This window comes from Alexandromys fortis, unplaced genomic scaffold (genome assembly GCF_014885135.2).
Source record: "Alexandromys fortis isolate MF-2015 unplaced genomic scaffold, M_Fortis_MF-2015_v1.1 scaffold_34, whole genome shotgun sequence".
In the NCBI taxonomy this organism is placed as follows: Eukaryota; Metazoa; Chordata; class Mammalia; order Rodentia; family Cricetidae; genus Alexandromys; species Alexandromys fortis.
The window spans coordinates 941,732-960,252 of record NW_026067933.1 but is presented as its reverse complement, the minus strand read 5'-3'; the positions used below and the strand labels follow the sequence as shown (position 1 = coordinate 960,252).

Below are 18,521 nucleotides of genomic sequence, written 5' to 3'. Positions count from 1 at the left end.
GACATTCCAGGATAAGAACAAATTTAAACAATACGTAGCCACAAATCCAGCGCTACAGAAAGTAATAGAAGGAAAATCGCAACCCAAGGAATCCAACATTGCCAACACTGACTACAATAACTCAGGAATCTAGCGAACCTTCACCAGTACAACTCAAAGAAGGGACACACACAAACTCTACTACCGAAAACAGTAAGAATAACCGGAGTAAACAACCACTGGTCACTAATATCACTTAATATTAATGGTCTCAATTCACCTATAAAAAGGCACAGGCTAAGGGATTGGATACGAAAACAGGATCCAACATTCTGCTGTTTGCAAGAAACACATCTCAACCACAAAGACAGGCATCTACTCAGAGTAAAAGGTTGGGAAAAGGTCTTTCAAGCAAATGGTCCTAACAAAAAAGCAGGTGTGGCCATACTAATTTCCAACAAAACTGACTTCAAACTAAAATCAATCAGAAGAGATCGAGATGGACACTTTATACTCATAACAGGAACAATTCATCAGGATGACATCTCAATCCTGAATATCTATGCCCCTAATATAAAAGCACCCACTTATGTAAAAGAAATATTTCTAAAACTCAAGGCAGACATAAAACCACACACACTAATAGTAGGAGACTTCAACACACCTCTCTCTCCAATGGACAGGTCAATCAGACAGAAACCTAATAGAGAATTAAGAGAATTATTGGAGGTAATGAAGCAAATGGACTTAACAGACATCTACAGAACACTCCACCCAAATAGGAAAGAATATACCTTCTTCTCTGCAGCTCATGGAACCTTCTCAAAAATTGACCATATACTCGGAAACAAAGGAAACCTCCACAGATACAAAAGAATATCAGTGTCCACCTGTGTCTTATCAGATCACCACGGATTAAAGTTAGATGGCAACAACTATGCTACCCCCAGAAAGCCGACAAACTCATGGAAACTGAACAGTCAACTACTGAACCACACCTGGGTCAAGGAAGAAATTAAGAAAGAAATTAAAGTCTTCCTTGAATTTAATGAAAATAAAGAGACAACATACTCAAACCTATGGGACACGATGAAAGCAGTGCTAAGAGGAAAGTTCATAGCACTAAGTGCCCACTTAAAGAAAACAGAGAAAGCATACATTGGGGACTTAATGGCACACCTGAAAGCTTTAGAAAAAAAAGAAGCAGAGGTGCCCAGAAGGAGTAGAAGACTGGAAATAATCAAACTGAGGGCAGAAATCAACAAAATAGAAACACAGAAAACAGTCCAAAGAATCAATGAAACAAAAAGTTGGTTCTTGGAGAAAATCAACAAGATCGACAAACCCCTATCCAAACTAACTAAACAACAGAGAGAGAACACGCAAATAAATAAAATCAGAAATGAAAGGGGGGACATAACCACAGACACAGAGGAAATCCAGAGAATCATTAGATCTTACTATAAAAGCCTGTATGCCACAAAACTGGAAAATGCAAAAGAAATGGACATTTTTTTAGATAAGTACCATATACCAAAGCTAAACCAAGACCAGGTGAATGATCTAAATAGACCTGTTAGTCGCGAAGAACTAGAAACTGTTATCAAAAATCTCCCTTCCAAAAAAAGCCCAGGACCAGATGGGTTCAACGCAGAATTCTACCAGAACTTCCAAGAAGAGCTAATACCTATACTCCTTAACGTATTTCACAATATAGAAACAGAAAAGTCATTGCCAAATTCCTTTTATGAAGCTACAGTTACCCTGATACCAAAACCACACAAAGACCCAACCAAGAAAGAGAATTACAGGCCTATCTCACTCATGAATATCGACGCAAAAATTCTCAATAAAATACTGGCAAACCGAATTCAAGAACACATCAGAAAAATTATCCATTATGATCAAGTAGGCTTCATCCCAGAGATGCAGGGCTGGTTCAACATACGCAAATCTATCAATGTAATCCACCATATAAATAGACTGAAAGAAAAAAACCATATGATCATTTCATTAGATGCGGAAAAAGCATTCGACAAAATTCAACACCCCTTTATGATAAAGGTCTTGGAGAGAATAGGGATACAAGGGTCATACCTAAATATAATAAAAGCTATCTACAGCAAACCGACAGCTAACATTAAATTAAATGGAGAAAAACTCAAAGCCATCCCACTAAAATCAGGAACAAGACAAGGATGTCCACTCTCTCCATACCTCTTCAATATAGTGCTTGAAGTTCTAGCAATAGCAATAAGACAACATAAGGGGATCAAGGGGATTCGTATTGGAAAGGAAGAAGTTAAGCTTTCGTTATTTGCAGATGACATGATAGTATACATAAGCGACCCCAAAAATTCTACCAAAGAACTCCTACAGCTGATAAACACCTTTAGTAGCGTGGCTGGATACAAGATCAACTCCAAAAAATCAGTTGCCTTCCTATACACTAAGGATAAGGAAACAGAGAGGGAAATCACAGAAGCATCACCTTTCACGATAGCCACAAAGAGCATAAAATATCTTGGGGTAACCCTGACCAAGGAAGTGAAAGATCTATTTGACAAGAACTTCAAGTCTTTGAAGAAAGAAATAGAGGAGGACACCAGAAAATGGAAGGACCTCCCTTGCTCTTGGATTGGGAGGATCAACATAGTAAAAATGGCAATTCTACCAAAAGCAATCTATAGATTCAATGCAATCCCCATCAAAATCCCATCAAAATTCTTCACAGATCTGGAGAAGACAATAATCAACTTTATATGGAAAAACAAAAAACCCAGGATAGCCAAAACAATCTTATACAATAAAGGAACGTCTGGAGGCATTACCATCCCTGACTTCAAACTCTATTACAGAGCTACAGTATTGAAAACAGCTTGGTATTGGCATAAAAACAGAGAAGTCGACCAATGGAATCGAATAGAAGACCCTGACTTTAACCCACAAACATATGAACACCTGATTTTCGATAAAGGAGCTAAAAGTATACAATGGAAAAAAGAGAGCATCTTCAACAAATTGTGCTGGCAAAACTGGATGTCAATCTGTAGAAGAATGAAAATAGACCCATATCTATCACCATGCACAAAACTCAAGTCCAAGTGGGTGAAAGACCTCAATATCAGTCCAAACACACTGAACCTGATTGAAGAGAAAGTGGGAAGTACTCTACAACACGTGGGCACAGGAGACCACTTCCTACGTATAACCCCAGCAGCACAGACAGTAAGGGCCTCATTGAATAAATGGGACCTCCTGAGACTGAGAAGCTTCTGTAAAGCAAAGGACACTGTTGCTAAGACAGAAAGGCAACCCACTGACTGGGAGAAGATCTTCACCAACCCCACAACTGACAAAGGTCTGATCTCCAAAATATATAAAGAACTCAAGAAACTAGACCGTAAAAGGCTAATCAACCCAATTATAAAATGGGGCACTGAGTTGAACAGAGATCTCTCAACAGAAGAAGTTCAAATGGCCAAAAGACACCTAAGGTCATGCTCAACTTCCTTAGCGATCAGGGAAATGCAAATCAAGACAACTTTAAGATACCATCTTACACCTGTCAGAATGGCGAAAATCAAAAACACCAATGATAGCCTTTGCTGGAGAGGTTGTGGAGAAAGGGGTACACTCATCCATTGCTGGTGGGAATGCAAACTTGTGCAACCACTCTGGAAAGCAGTGTGGAGGTTTCTCAGGAAATTTGGGATCAACCTACCCATGGACCCAGCAATACCACTCTTGGGAATATACCCAAGAGAGGCCTTATCACACAACAAAAGTATATGCTCTACTATGTTTATAGCAGCATTGTTTGTAATAGCCAGAACCTGGAAACAACCTAGATGCCCTTCAATTGAAGAATGGATGAAGAAAGTATGGAATATATACATATTAGAGTACTACTCAGCAGTAAAAAACAAGGACTTCTTGAAGTTTGCAGGCAAATGGATGGAAATAGAAAACACCATCCTGAGTGAGGTAAGCCAGACCCAAAAAGAGGAACATGGGATGTTCTCACTCATATTTGGTTTCTAGCCATAAATAAAGGACATTGAACCTATAATTCGGGTTCTTAGAGAAGCTAAATAAGAAGGAGAACCCAAAGAAAATCATATAGGCATCCTCCTGAATATTAAACTTCATCAGGCGATGAAAGGAGACAGAGACAGAGACCCACATTGGAGCACCGGACTGAAATCTCAAGGTCCAAATCAGGAGCAGAAGGAGAGAGAGCACAAGCAAGGAACTCAGGACCGCGAGGGGTGCACCCATACACTGAGACAATGGGGATGTTCTATCAGGAACTCACCAAGGCCAGCTGGCCTGGGTCTGAAAAAGCCTGGGTCAAAACTGGTCTCGCTGAACATAGCGGACAAGGAGGACTACTGAGACCTCAAGAACAATGGCAACGGGTTTTTGATTCTACTGGACCTATTGGTTTCGTGGGAGCCTAGGCAGTTTCGTGGATGCTCACCTTACTAGACCTGGATGGAGGTGGGTGGTCCTTGGACTTCCCACCGGGCAGAGAACCCTGATTGCTTTTTGGGCTGACGAGGGAGGGGGACTTGATTGGGGGAGGGGGAGGGAAAGGGGAGGCAGCGGTGGGGAAGAGACAGAAATCTTTAATAAATAAATTTAAAAAAATATTGTATCCACAAATTGCAATTGTAGCACTGAGTGTCAAGGCTGGGGGAGATTCATGTTATACATATCAATGTTGTTTCATGAATGTCTATACAGCATGCATGTGCATAAGCTCAGTGATTCTGGTAGTCTGTTTACCTTACTCACCTCACTAAGACTAATGGCAAACAAAGAGGTATGCATTTAACTTCCACTGAACATTTAAACCTTTATATTTCAGAAAACCTTCTGATGTAAGTTACTTCACTAAGGTAACACTGTGGTGTCTAGATTGATGGGGAGATGCTATAAGAAGTAAGCTGTGATGGTATTTCTAAATAAAACTTACACTTAAGCTAGGGAATTTGAGTTAATATATGTGCCCTTCTTGATGCAAGTGAGCCACTTCAATGAGTTAAAGGCCTGACTAATGCCAAAAGTTACAAAATAACACCACACTAGTTCAGAATTATATATAATAAAGAATCAGAATTATATAATAAAAGATTATTTACTTAGGGGTAGAATCACAGATCACAGTCCTAGATCATAGTCCTCTGCACAAACTGGAAACAGGAATTGAATCTAGCAGCTGGAAGCGATAACCAGAAGCAAGAGCAAGGGGGTGAGCACATGCTTTACAGCTGCATGTATAGTATAAGAGACCATGCCCAAGTGGGCTGGTATCTTAAAGGTTATTGGCTGAAGGAGCTCCCACAGCACCTCCCCCTTTTGTTTAAATAAGAGAGTTCCAAACCAATACAAAACTACATAGGAACACTAGGAACAGATATCAAGTATAAAGTTAGAATTACAACCAGCATAAGCAATATTAAACAAGGAATATAGTCTAATATTTTAATAAACTTTCTATCCTAAGGAGTCTAAGTCTTGGATTGGAAATGGCTTTGTTAGATCATAAGAGTATGGTAACTATGACTATCTAATCTTCAACTCCATCGAAGGCCTGAGCAGGGAGATAATACTATTTGAATAGGCAGGAAGTGCAACCAAACAGCTTCCAAAATGTTTAGTAGATGACAGAGAATTGCTTTCAGCTGTCATGGTAGCAATGTTCTTTATAAGGGATCCTGTAAAAGTAAAATGATGGTTAAATTTCAAGATTACTGTTTTGTATAATTACAAATGGTCTCCGAGTAGTGGATAGGTTTTTTGTTTTTGTTTTTGTTTTTGTTTTTGTTTTTGTTTTGTTTTGTTTTGTTGAAGTTCTTATTTGGAGTTCTGGCCAGAACACTGTAAGAAGGTGCACCATTTCCACAGCTGATACCCCAAAACCAGTCTCACAATAGTGCTATCAGCATCATGATATTGTATCAACCACGTGGAGTCATTGTTGTTGGGCCCCATCTTCTTCCTGGAAACTTCAAAGATTACTGCAGGAAAATCTAATGTTCATTGTTGAGAAGTTAAATATTATTTATATAGATATATATTCAATGAAAGATATGAGATAGACAAAATGGACAAGGAGAAAAGTAAAATATTTCCTTAAAACCTGTCTTCTTTCTCATACCAGGTGGCTCCTGACATGAGACAAAAACTCTGAATTTTTCTTTTAACAACATGCTTGGATTTAGAGAAGTATAGTCATTGTCTAACTCTAAATCCAGCTCTTATTTTTAAGTAGAGATGTATACATGTTCAGATAATCAAATTTCACCATGCAGATGATATCATAAGTCAGATTTCTCTTTGCTTATTGATTCTTTCTGGATAGCTATCTTTTTGTCTTTAGGTATCTAGATGTCCAAGGTCTCTTGAACTCTTTGAAGATGACTATTTTCCTGCAAAGATAAGAACATAACCCTGCCCCAAACTTTATAAGGTTTTCTTACCACCTGTATAATTGTCACATCTGTGGATAGGCTGTTGTTTCTCTTTCTCAAAAGGCTTCTCTTTTTTTCAAACTGAATATTTATTAATTTTGATGGTATCAATAGTTTTCTTCTCCTGTGGAAATAAGAGCAAAATCCCTTCCCCAACATAGCACATCTCCTGGTTTCCATTGTGAGATCAACACATCCTTGAAATATACCGGTTGATTTAATTCAGAAGTTTTTTCTAGTATCCAATGTCTCTGTGTTCCTGTTGTTACTTTCTCATTAGTGTTCAAGGCTAATAAAAATTCAAGGCTAATAAGCATTATGCAATCTATTTCTGGTGGTATTTTTCATCCCTTCCTGTTTGTTTAGCATATTCTTTATAGTTCGATTTGATCTTTCTTTTTTCCTTTTTTCTTGATTTTTATTGAGCTCTAAACACAGCCATCTGCCAGATCTCATTCCTTTGAGTACCCTTTGGGTTACTCCCTACTGTTAATGGTGTTTCTATAGAAAGAACAAGTAGGACATCTCTTTTTAATCTCCTTAGTTTGTTGCCATGTAATAGAAAACTCTTTCTTTAAACCTTTGCTATTGACATGATGTTTCTTATGAAATTCTGAAGCCTTCAGTACATTTCCAATCAATAATCAATCAATTTCTGCATTACCTTGAGCTAGAGGACCTGGCAGATCCATACAGGATTGGAAGTATGTTAGGTATATGGGACAAAGCCTATTCTTGATTATGTCTTGAACTTGAATGGATAATGAAGTCAATTCTGTATCATCTGGTATAAATTCAGCAGTTTCAATATGCAAGACAAGTCTATCTGCATATTGCAAATCAGTAACTATATTGAGAGGTTCTTTAAAATCCCTTAGTACCAAGACAATAGCATATGAGTCTGCCTTTTGGACAGATTTATAAGGGCTTTGTTAAACCTTACTTAATTTTCTGATTGGTAACCTGCTTTTCCTTATTTATTTGCATCAGTATAAAATGTACAGGCTCCAGTTATTGGTGTGTCATGTGAAATTCAGGGAAAGATCCAAGTAGTTCTCTTTATAAGGTCAATTCTATCCTTTTGGTATAATTGCTATTAATTTCTTCCAAAAAATTAACAAGCTCTTTGCCATGGTTCATTGTATTCCCATTTTTTTTTATTTCATCAGTAGTAAAAGGCACTATAATCTCTTCTGGTTCTATACCTGATAGTTGACAAAAATCTCAATTTTCCTTTTATAATTAATTCAGAGATTTTTTTCCACATACATTTTTAATTATTTACTTGGTTTATATGGTAAAAGATGCATCCTAAGATAATATCTTCACTCTGCATTAAAATTCCTGTAGAGAAAATTCTGGAAGGCAATATGAATAGAATACAATTAAAATTTGGATTCTCTTTATCTACATGTTTCTCCTCAATGGTCATCAATTATTTTTCCACTTCAGCTGTTAATTCCCTGGGACTATTTAAGTCTTTGTCACTATCTAAGGTTTTGTTTAAGTGAATTACTAGATCAGGCATTATCCCAACAGCCAGTTTGTTGTATGGAGGCTCCTAGTTAGTTCCCAGCTGCTCAGCCCCAAAACAATCACACAAAAACCATATTATTTGGAATTCTGTTTGACCAACAGCTTAAGCATATTTCTGTCTAACTCTTGAATACCAAACTACCCCATCTCCATTTATCTGTGTATTGCCACATGGCTATGGTTTACTGGATAAAATTCTGTCCCAAGTGTCTGTCTCTGTAGGGTCTACATGGCATCTCCTTGACTCCACCTACTTTCTCTCTGAAAGAGAAAGAGAGAGAGAGAGAGAGAGAGAGAGAGAGAGAGAGAGAGAGAGAGAGAGACCTTCCAGCCTGGCTATATTTTGTTAAGCCATTGGCAGAAAGCAGTTTCTTTATTCATTAACCAATAAAAGCAACGCATATACAGAAGGACTTTCCTACACCTGACTGATGCAAAAATTTGACCCTAGCACAAGTCTAAGTCTTCTCATTCTTGCATGCTGGCCTTCAGTTTGTCCTTGATCTCTATAGTCTGATAGTCTTCCCTGCAGACTGTGAACATGGTAGTCTAATTATATTTTGAGATACTCCATTAAAATAAATATCTTTCTCTGTTTACATAACCTTTTAATCCTGATTTTTGGGTTGGGGTGGTTCAGGGAATCATAAGACCTTATTAACATTACCTTTTTTGACTGTGTTTCAGTATATATAATCTTCAGTAGAGAACAATCCATTGAAATGGAGTAGGAAAAGCATGGGGTAGGAAAGTCAGGGGTAGGAAAGTCATGCATTGTATTTTTTTATTTGACTTTATTCTCAGCTTGATTCGGGCACTCATTCATCTAATACATGCTGGCATCTGTTCTAGGAGCTGATACATGGCGGAACCGAGTGACAGCATCCTGGTTCTTGGCTTCTTCTCATTTATGTAGAGCAGGTAAATGATGCATCACTAAAAAGCGAGACACAAAAATGAGCAAAGTACTTTCAGAAATCTCTAGAGGCAGAGCATTTCTGTGCCAGTGCCTCCTGTGAAACATTTAATAGGTATCAATTCTATGGATTAATTTATGGATTGGTCACAGGCTTCTTGTCTTTAAAATAAAGGTGGCTTGATATCTTAAAAGGATCGAAACAGTGTGTGGTGGTTTGAAAGAAAATGCCCCCCAAAAAGAATGGCATTCTTGGGAGTGTGGCCTAGCTGGAGTGGGTGTGATCTTGTTGGTGGAAGCCTGTCATATACAAGAGCTCTTTGGGATCTCATATATGCTCAAGAAACCTATAATCTCATTATAGGTGATTGTGAGCCACCAGGTGGTTGCTGGGAATTGAACTCAGAACCTTTGGAAGAGAAGCCAGTGCTCTTAACCTCTGAGCCATTTCTCCAGCCCAAATGGAGATAGAGACAGAGACCCACACTGGAGCACCGGACTGAGCTCCCAATGTCCCAAGGAGGAGCAGAAGGAGGGAAAATATGAGCAAAGAAGTCAGGACCACGAGGGGTGCACCCATCCACGGAGACAGTGGGGCTGATCTATTGTGAGCTCACCAAGGCCAGCTGGACTGCGACTGAAAAAGCATGGGATAAAAACGGACTCTCTGAATATGGCAGACAATGAGGGCTGCTGAGAAGCCAAAAACAATGGCACTGGGTTTTGATCCTACTTCATGTTCTGGCTTTGTGGGAGCCTAGCCAGTTTGGATGTTCACCTTCCTAGACCAGGATGGAGTGGGAGGACTTTGGACTTTCCACAGGGCAGGGAACCCTGACTGCCCTTCAGACTGGAGAGGGAGGGGAAGAGGAGTGGGGGGAGGGGGAGAGGAGAGGGAGGAGGGGGAGGGAAGAGGGAGATGGGGAGGGAAATGGGAGGCGGGGAGGAGGCGGAAATTTTTTTTCAATAAAAAATTATATTAAAAAAAAGAAACCACCCAGTGTCTCATATTACTTCCTGTTGCCTTAAGTTAAGATGTAAGACACATGGCTATTCCTCTAGTACCTTGAATGACTGTGTGCCACCGTGTCACGCCGTGATGATAATGAAATAAACCTCTGTAAATGTGAGTCACTCTAATGAAATGTTTTTCTTTATAAGAGTTGCCCTGGTCATGTTGTCTCTTCACAGCAATAAAAACCCTAATTAACACACAGTCCTTATGAAGTCACATGTGGCAACCTACACACTAAAAAGTTGTGGTTAGTAGGGAGGTGCAAGAGATGGAAGAATTGGATTAGAGTAGGTAAGAATAGACAAACTATTTACAAGAGCATATGTACTTAAAAGATGAGCCAGGAAAACCAGGCAGATGCTTCCAGTTGAGACACATGCATGAGAAAAGAGATAGCATATATGGGACATGTAGAGAATGGCAAAATAAACAATACATAGAAATTAATAATAACATAACTTGTTTGCCTTTCTTCTATTACTCAAAGAAGTTCAACACACTTCTCCTTTTAACTTGGACATCTGGAAACTTAGAATCAATAGTTCCTAATTTCTTCAAGAAACCTTTGTCATTAATTTTTTCTGATGATTTATCTATATTCTCTTTGACATAAACATTTTAATATTATGAATATTTGATTTTGAATGAGGTCTCTGGTAGTAGCAAATGAAGCTGTTACTATCTCTATCTATCCAAAACACTGATTTTTTTATTATTATTCTGCACCATGACTGCTGTTTCCCCTACCTCCTCTCCTCCCAGTCCCTTTCCCCACTTCCCCTCTCCCCCAAATTCACTCCTCTTTCATTTCCCTTCAGAAAGGGGCAGGTATCCCAACTATATCAATCAAACATGGTATATTGTGTTACAATACAAGTAGATACCTCCCCTTATATTAATAATGAACTAGACTAACCAGGAGGAGGAAAGGGTTCTCCAAAGTAGGCAAAAGAGTCAGAGACAACCCTTGCTCTCACCATTAGAAGTTCCATAAGAACATCAAGTTACACAACTGTAATATATATGCAGAGGACTTAGGTCAGGCTCCCTGATTGTTCATTCAGTCTCTGTGAGACTCTATGAGTTGATTCTGTGAGTTGTAGAAGCCAGAGGGGTCAAGGACAAAACAGTGATCTTTAAGCCTGTTCACACAAGAGGAATACAAGGAGACCTGACACCCAGCAAGTGTGACACTGTATGGCCAGACATGCTGAAGGTGTGCTATGATGTTTGCCCTGGCATCAACAAAATGCTTAAGAATCTAATCAATAGAAAATTACTCTGTAAGCTAAGGATGTTTTTTCCTTTTATTTAAATATATTTTTAAATTTGTGGTTATGAGCCTAGACTTTAAAGGCTGAGCCATCTCTCCAGTTCATTGAAATTTGTAGGCAAATAGATGGAAAAAAACATCCTGACTGAGGTAATCCAGACACAGAAAGACAAACACAACATGTACTTACTCATAAGTGGATATTAGACGTAAAACAAAGGATAACTAACAAGCCTACAGTTCACAAACTCAGAGAAGAGAGAAAACAAGGAGAACCCTAAGAGGGACATACATGGATCTTTTGGGATGGGGAAGTAGACAAGAGCTCCTTAGTAACTTGGCAATGATGTGGGAGTGATTTCTTACTAATAAACTGCCTAGGCCCATTTGATAGGACAACCCTTAGGTAGGCGGAGAAAACAGAACAGGATGCTGGGAGAAAGAAGCTGAGTCAGTAAGTCGCCATGATTCTCCCACTGCAGACAGACACAGGTTAAGATCTTCTCTGGTAAGCCACCTCGTGGGCTACACAGATTATTAGAAATCAGTTAGATTAATATGTAAGAGCTAGCCAGTAAGAGGCCAGGCAGTGTTTAAAAGAATACAGTTTCCATGTAATTATTTTGGGCATAAGCTAGCCATGCGGGTGGCCGGGTGACGGGGACACAGCCCCGCTGCTCCTATCTCTACATGGCAACTTGGGGGGAACCAAGGGGCGGTGATAAAGGAGAAGGGGAGCAGGGAGGATGACATGAGGGATCTGGAAGGTCAAGTTGAATGAAGGACAGAAAGGGAGAACAAGAAAAGAGATACCTTGAAAGCAAGAGTTATTAGAGGGTTATCAACAAAGCAGGCCTTAGGGAAATAGACAGGCTTTGGACAGGCTTTGTTGACTCCCCATGGGAAGTCTTACTCTCCCTGAGGAGTGGATACGAGATGGGGTGAAGAGAAGGTGTATGTTGTGGGGTGGGGGCAGGAGGATTGAAGGGAGTGGGAACTGGGATTGATATGTAAAATAAAATTGTTTAAAAAATAAAAAAATATTCCAAAAAAGTAATTTTTTCTCACATAAAATATTCTGATTATGTTTCCCCTCCCCCTCCACTACCTGTTTCTCCCTACCTCCTCTTCCATCAGAATCCACACCCTTTCTGTCTCTCCTTAGTAAGCAAATAGGCATCTGAAGTATAATAATGAAGTCAATTAGAGCAACATCAAAAAATCAGGATAGAGAAAAGGAGTCAGAGAAAAAGCACAAGAAACATGTTCAGATGCAGAGACATACTTTTGCATACACAGGAATCTCAAAATACCACAAAACCAGAAGCCATGAAATACATATAAAAAATTCATAAGGTAAAAAACAAATAAGCACACAAATAAATAAGAGTAGAACATCCTGACACAACATTTTGAGACAGGAACCTCCAAAGATGCCTTTGGGTTTGTTTAGTGTTGGTCATCTACTGGTGGTTTGTTTTCCCAGTGGTTATCAATTGACTCCGGTGTCTCGTATGTGCTGTGGCACTGGATGCACTTCTCTCAGCACTGGGATCTCATGTGCAGCACACCTATGGAAGCCCTGTCCATGCTGTCACAGTCTGTGGTTCATGCAGGCATCAGCCCTGCTGTGCTTAGAAACCCTTGCTTCCTTGGTATCCTCCATGTCCTCTGGCTCTTTGATGCTTTCTGCTCTAAAGCACTTGTTTTTTTTTTTTTTTTTTTTTTAAAAAAAAAAGCTAAATTTAATGAAAGATTTAAACTTGAAGTGAATTATACTCAACTGGTTAAAAAGGAAGGAAAGGAAGCAAAACTTTTTTATTCTACCCAGAAAAACTTTGGAATTACAATTTCTTGTCTCTTCTGAAAATGTTCCTGCTACTCAGGGAAGAGACAAAGGCCCCAAGGCCAGATACAGTTTTCACCTTATGTATCTTCTCCAACCATGACTTTAATTATTAAGCAGTTTCAAAGTTAGGAATTCCTTGCTAACATTGAAAGATACAATATATAAGATTGAAAAATGTATGTGTATAAATATTCATACACAAAACAGCATATTTTAATTGTTTAAAATATGTATAACATAAATTATTGTTTTATACCCTATTTAAGTACAAGTTGTAACCAAATGTTTAGGTACATTCCCATTATTTTACAATCTACCGAAAAACTTTGTCTTCTTGCACAATTCCATATACATATTAAAAACTACCCTCATCATCCCTTTATTTCTAGAAACTACCATTCTACTTATTTTTTTTCTAAGAATTAGACTATCACGAATGGTCCATCTTAGTGAGTGATACAGTATTTGTGTTTTTGCAACTGTCTTTATTCACTTAGCATGTCCTCAAGGGTCAGCCATGTTTTAACATATACTATGTATTTTTCGTTTCATGTATGATTAATACTCTATTGTGTTTGTATGCCACATTATGTTTTAGCTTTTCTCCCACCTGTAGACATATTTCTATCTCTTGGCTATTGTTAATAATGGCCCTATGAATATGCATATATAAATATTGCTTTGTTGTATTGCTTTCAGCATTTTAGGATGTATAACCAGAAGTAGGATGACAGGACCATATGGCAATTTTTTTTCATTCCCGCTGTGACAGTCACTTTGTTGGGGATCTAGTTCTATCACATCTTTCCACCCAGCAATTATCCTGATGGCTATGAGGTAACCTATAGTGGTTGTATTTAGCATCAGTTAAGTATCTTGATGTGTATCAATCATTCAACATCATTAAGTTTTAAGAAAATTTGTGTGGGCTAATTTTCTTTGAAGATTACTGAAATATGAAATCCTTGCAAAGAAATGGTGACAAAAAAATAGGCCCCTCCAATAGAGAGGCCCACACCACAATGTAAGCACACTTTTGGACTAGTATGCTTGGAAAAAGTTGTTAGAGAACAGGATGATCCTTTAGCCAGGTGGAATGTATTAATAGCTAATTACTATGTTCTTATCTAAAAATATCTGCACCTGCTACTCCCATGTGTTCTTCAACAAAATGTCTGTTATAAAGCCGATTAAGAGGAAAAGGCAATGCTTCAGGTAATATTTATATTAAGCTTGAGCTGGATTAGATCAAATATATCATTTTTAAAAATGAACATTTCATTCTAATTGCTCACCCACCACGGTAGACTATTATACTCTAAATTTTAATCTCTTTGAGATAAAAGCTATGATAGTTTATGACCTCTCTCTATGCGTTCCATTCTGTTTCCATTCCTGCCACTTAGCAAGCTTATTGAAGAGCTGTTTGTCAAATGAATGAATGAATGAGTAAAATTAATTTTGCTATATACACCAAGATTCTAATAAAAAAAACCATGTACTCAAATTATGATAATTGGAGGAAAGTTAGTTTATCACAGATAAAAGTAGAAAGTAAGTTGTCTGGGAAATTCAAGTGACCATATGGGGAACCCAAGACACAAAGAAGGAAGTAGAGGTTACCAGGATTCAGGAAGACCCCTTTTCACAGAACAGTCTTTCTCCTATACTTTTCCTTGGCTCCTGCTAGAGCCTAAACCTAAAGACACACGATCTCTATTCTGCTTTTTTTGTGCTCTATTCTCAACAGCACAATGAAGATTTATCTGATATACAAAACCTCACATATTTAAATCATGCTCTTTGTTGGGAAAAGTTCAGTGGATTCAAACACATGTACATGATGCTGAGGTCTCAACACGAGGATGGTAATAAGCATGTCCATCGTCTGTCCATTGATTGGGTACCTACAGAGGAGTGGAAAGTGGATCTGGAAGGGTAAACAGGGGACATCTGTGATGTGGGAGTGATTTCTTATAATAAAGAAACTGCCTCGGCCCTCATAGGACAGAAAATTAGGTAGGCGGAGTAGACAGAAGAGAATTCTGGGAGAAAGAAGCTGAGTGAGGAGTCGCCATGATTCTCCCGCTCCAGACAGATGCAGGTTAAGATCCTTTCTGGTAAGCCAGCTCTTGGGCTACACAGAATATTAGAAATGGGTTAGAACAATATGTAAGAGCTAGCCAATAAGAAGCTGGAACTAGCCGGGCCAGGCAGTGTTTGAAAGAATACAGTTTCCGTGTAATTATTTCTGGACATGAGCTAGCCATGCGGGCGGGTGGCCGGGTGCCGGGGACGCAGCCCCTCCGCTTCTATTTCAACAGATGGCGCCCAACGTGGGGCTAAATCCACTTAAAAACCTGAGAGGGCTTAAGAAGGAGAGAGAGAGAATTTAAGACAGCTTTTTGCTGTTTCTGGGTTGCGTGCTGCAAAGAAATTGTCCTGACTCGGCAGCAGGAAAAAACTGGCTGTTTTAAAATGCCGGCTTTCTGGGCTGTGCTGCCATTATGATCTCTGTCTGGCTCCGGCGGGAGACAGAGCTTATGAATGGAGCATTTGGATTAAAGAGCTACGATTTGTTTGATGGCAACTAGACTGCTGTGTGCCTAAAAGGGGGACATTGTGTGCCGCAGCTCAGAGGCACAAGCAGCTCTGCCATGCTACTGGTGCAATGTGCAAGGATCAGAGGCACGAGCGGCTCCGCCATGTTGGACTGGGCGGGGCCAGCATGCAGTATCTGTTTTTGACCTAGGAATGTCACAGCTTAGATTCTTTAGCGCTTAATGATTTAAAGGCGCAAAACAAAGTGTTCCTGGATAGTAAAAAAATTACAGAGTCACAATAAAACAGATTCAGACAGACCACTAAATGGATCACAATGTTGGATGAGTATACGTAGGCTTGAGAGAAAAAAAAAATATATAGAGAGAGAAAAAGAATAAAGTTAATGCCCTTAAAAAAGGGGTAAAGTCTTTAAAGAGACAGAGTACAGATAGTTATAGATTAAGAGAAATAAAGTAAAAATAAGCCACGTAAAAATGGAAAATTCACAGAGAGTCTGGATTATGTACATTGTGTTTTCTTTAAAGTTTTTGACTGTGAAGGAGCTAAGTACAGAGAGACATTTCATTACATGGGCTGTCAAGCTAAACCAGAATAAATATAAGGGTATTACGATTTCAAAATTTGGGACTAAGGTATGATGCTTTGGAAAAGTCCTTCTTTTGTTTTCACAGAGGATGTGACCCTGTGGGTTGCATCTATTCCAATTTGGTATGATAGACCACGCCCTCCTGAAAAGTTGCTGTGAACACCCTCAAAAAATTGCTTCACTCAATTGCCAACTGAGATGAAACTAGCACACAGGTTATATCATAAACAACCTAATTAACGACGCCCCCATTCAGCAGGAAGCAGTTTGGAGAGAAAAAACTACGCCCATGTTCCCAAATATTGTTTATAAATGTTCTTTTACATTTAAAGGGGGATATGATATAGATATGAATAATTTGCATTGGTATGGATTTTATGGTCAATTTTCTTATATGTATATGTATTTTTGATCTTGATTAAGGTATTGTGATTATGTAGTTCTTTAAAAATGTACTGTATAATTAGGAAATATAGGTTGTTAATGGATAATAGTCAAGCTTGTAGTCATGTTAGTTAGATTTTCTGGATATATAGAGATATATTTCAATTAGATAGGCATTCTTCATATCTCTCAAAGGCTGCAGAATATGGCATTTAAATGTTTTAATAACTTAGGACTTTTCATGACAAGGAGACACGTCTGCTCCTGGCAGCACCAGCTACTTCAAGAGGAAGATGGGCATCGAAGAGGATCCTTATGGAGTTTGATAGCCATTTGGGCAAGAAACTGTTCTTGCCTGGACTGTTGCATAAACTGGACACAGAGAACCCGCAGAGAGAGGACTGCTGAACTTGCCTAAAGGTGAGATGGTCTTTAGGGGTTCCTGATTCATGAGAGTCTGCGAGACATTCTGCAGGACACAGCAGAAAGTGACTAAACTGTCTTTGGAATTTCCTACTTCGTGGAGGTGTCTGCTGGATACTATGGGCCTGAAGGCTGAAGATGGATGCCTCAACGGTACAAAAGAACTTTGGGTGACTGTCCAGGCAGCGAGATGTCTCTGTTGTTTATTTCTTATTTGCTTAGGTAATATTATATCCTTCTGGAGTCTTTGATGGAGTTAAAGAATGAATAGATAGTTATAGTTTTCCTTAATATGATAAAAGATAAAATAGATATAAATATTGTAACTGTAATTCTTGCTTGATAACTGTTTTGTTATATGTAATTTTACTATGTTAAAGTTAAAGCCTTTCTTTTTTGTTTAAACAGAAAAAGGAAACTGATGTGGGAGTGATTTCTTATTAATAAAGAAACTGCCTCGGCCCTCATAGGACAGAAAATTAGGTAGGCGGAGTAGACAGAAGAGAATTCTGGGAGAAAGAAGCTGAGTGAGGAGTCGCCATGATTCTCCCGCTCCAGACAGACGCAGGTTAAGATCCTTCCTGGTAAGCCAGCTCGTGGGCTACACAGAATATTAGAAATGGGTTAGAACAATATGTAAGAGCTAGCCAATAAGAAGCTGGAACTAGCCGGGCCAGGCAGTGTTTGAAAGAATACAGTTTCCGTGTAATTATTTCTGGACATGAGCTAGCCATGCGGGCGGGTGGCCGGGTGCCGGGGACGCAGCCCCTCCGCTTCTATTTCAACACATCTGGCATTGTCTCAAATGACAGCACTGATCTAGCCAGCTATTAGAGTGACAAAACACAGGTGTAACATGTAGTCACATACACTAGCACATCCATATCACTCTTATATCCACTTTGGGTTGATAGTTTTTAAAGTCATAGAGGCAATTAAAATATACACTGTTAGATGAGTCATTGGGGTAGTCAGGGATGGGGGTTAAATCCGAGGTATGGTCTCCAGTGCTGAGCGCCCGTCGCCATGCCTCAGAAAATTGTGGATCAAGGACTTCCTGCTCATGGCCTGGCAGAAGGATGCCAAATCTGTCAAGATCAAAAAGAACAAGGATAATGTGAAGTTCAAAGTTCGCTACAACAGGTACCTTTACACCCTGGTCATCACAGACAAGGAGAAAGCTGAGAAGTTCAAACAGTCTCTGCCCCCTGGCTTGGCAGTAAAGGAGCTGAAATGAAGCAGACCTCTGTGTTTGACTATTAAAAACTCTAAAAAATAAAAAAAGTATCCACTGTTAGAGTGAGACTAGAAGTACACACACACACACACACACACACACACACACACACACACACTCCTTCCAGTGGATGAAAAAGAAAGGAGATAAATAAAGAGAAATAAGGATAGAAAATATAAAATATGGAAGACTGAGAGAAAAATAAAAAAGCTTATACATATGATAGAAAAGATAAATGGATCAAGAAATATCCAGGTATTAAAAAACAAAGTGGCCTGC

At 39.0% G+C, this 18,521-nt stretch overlaps 1 protein-coding gene across 1 annotated transcript; it reads left to right on the top strand.

Moving 5' to 3' along the window:
- Window positions 1-17,862: 17,862 nt before the first annotated feature.
- On the top strand, window positions 17,863-18,283 carry LOC126503937 (60S ribosomal protein L38-like). Its single transcript, XM_050145911.1, has one exon. The coding sequence runs from the start codon at window positions 18,003-18,005 to the stop codon at window positions 18,240-18,242; it is 240 nt and encodes a 79-aa protein (XP_050001868.1). The 5' UTR covers window positions 17,863-18,002; the 3' UTR covers window positions 18,243-18,283.
- Window positions 18,284-18,521: the final 238 nt, after the last annotated feature.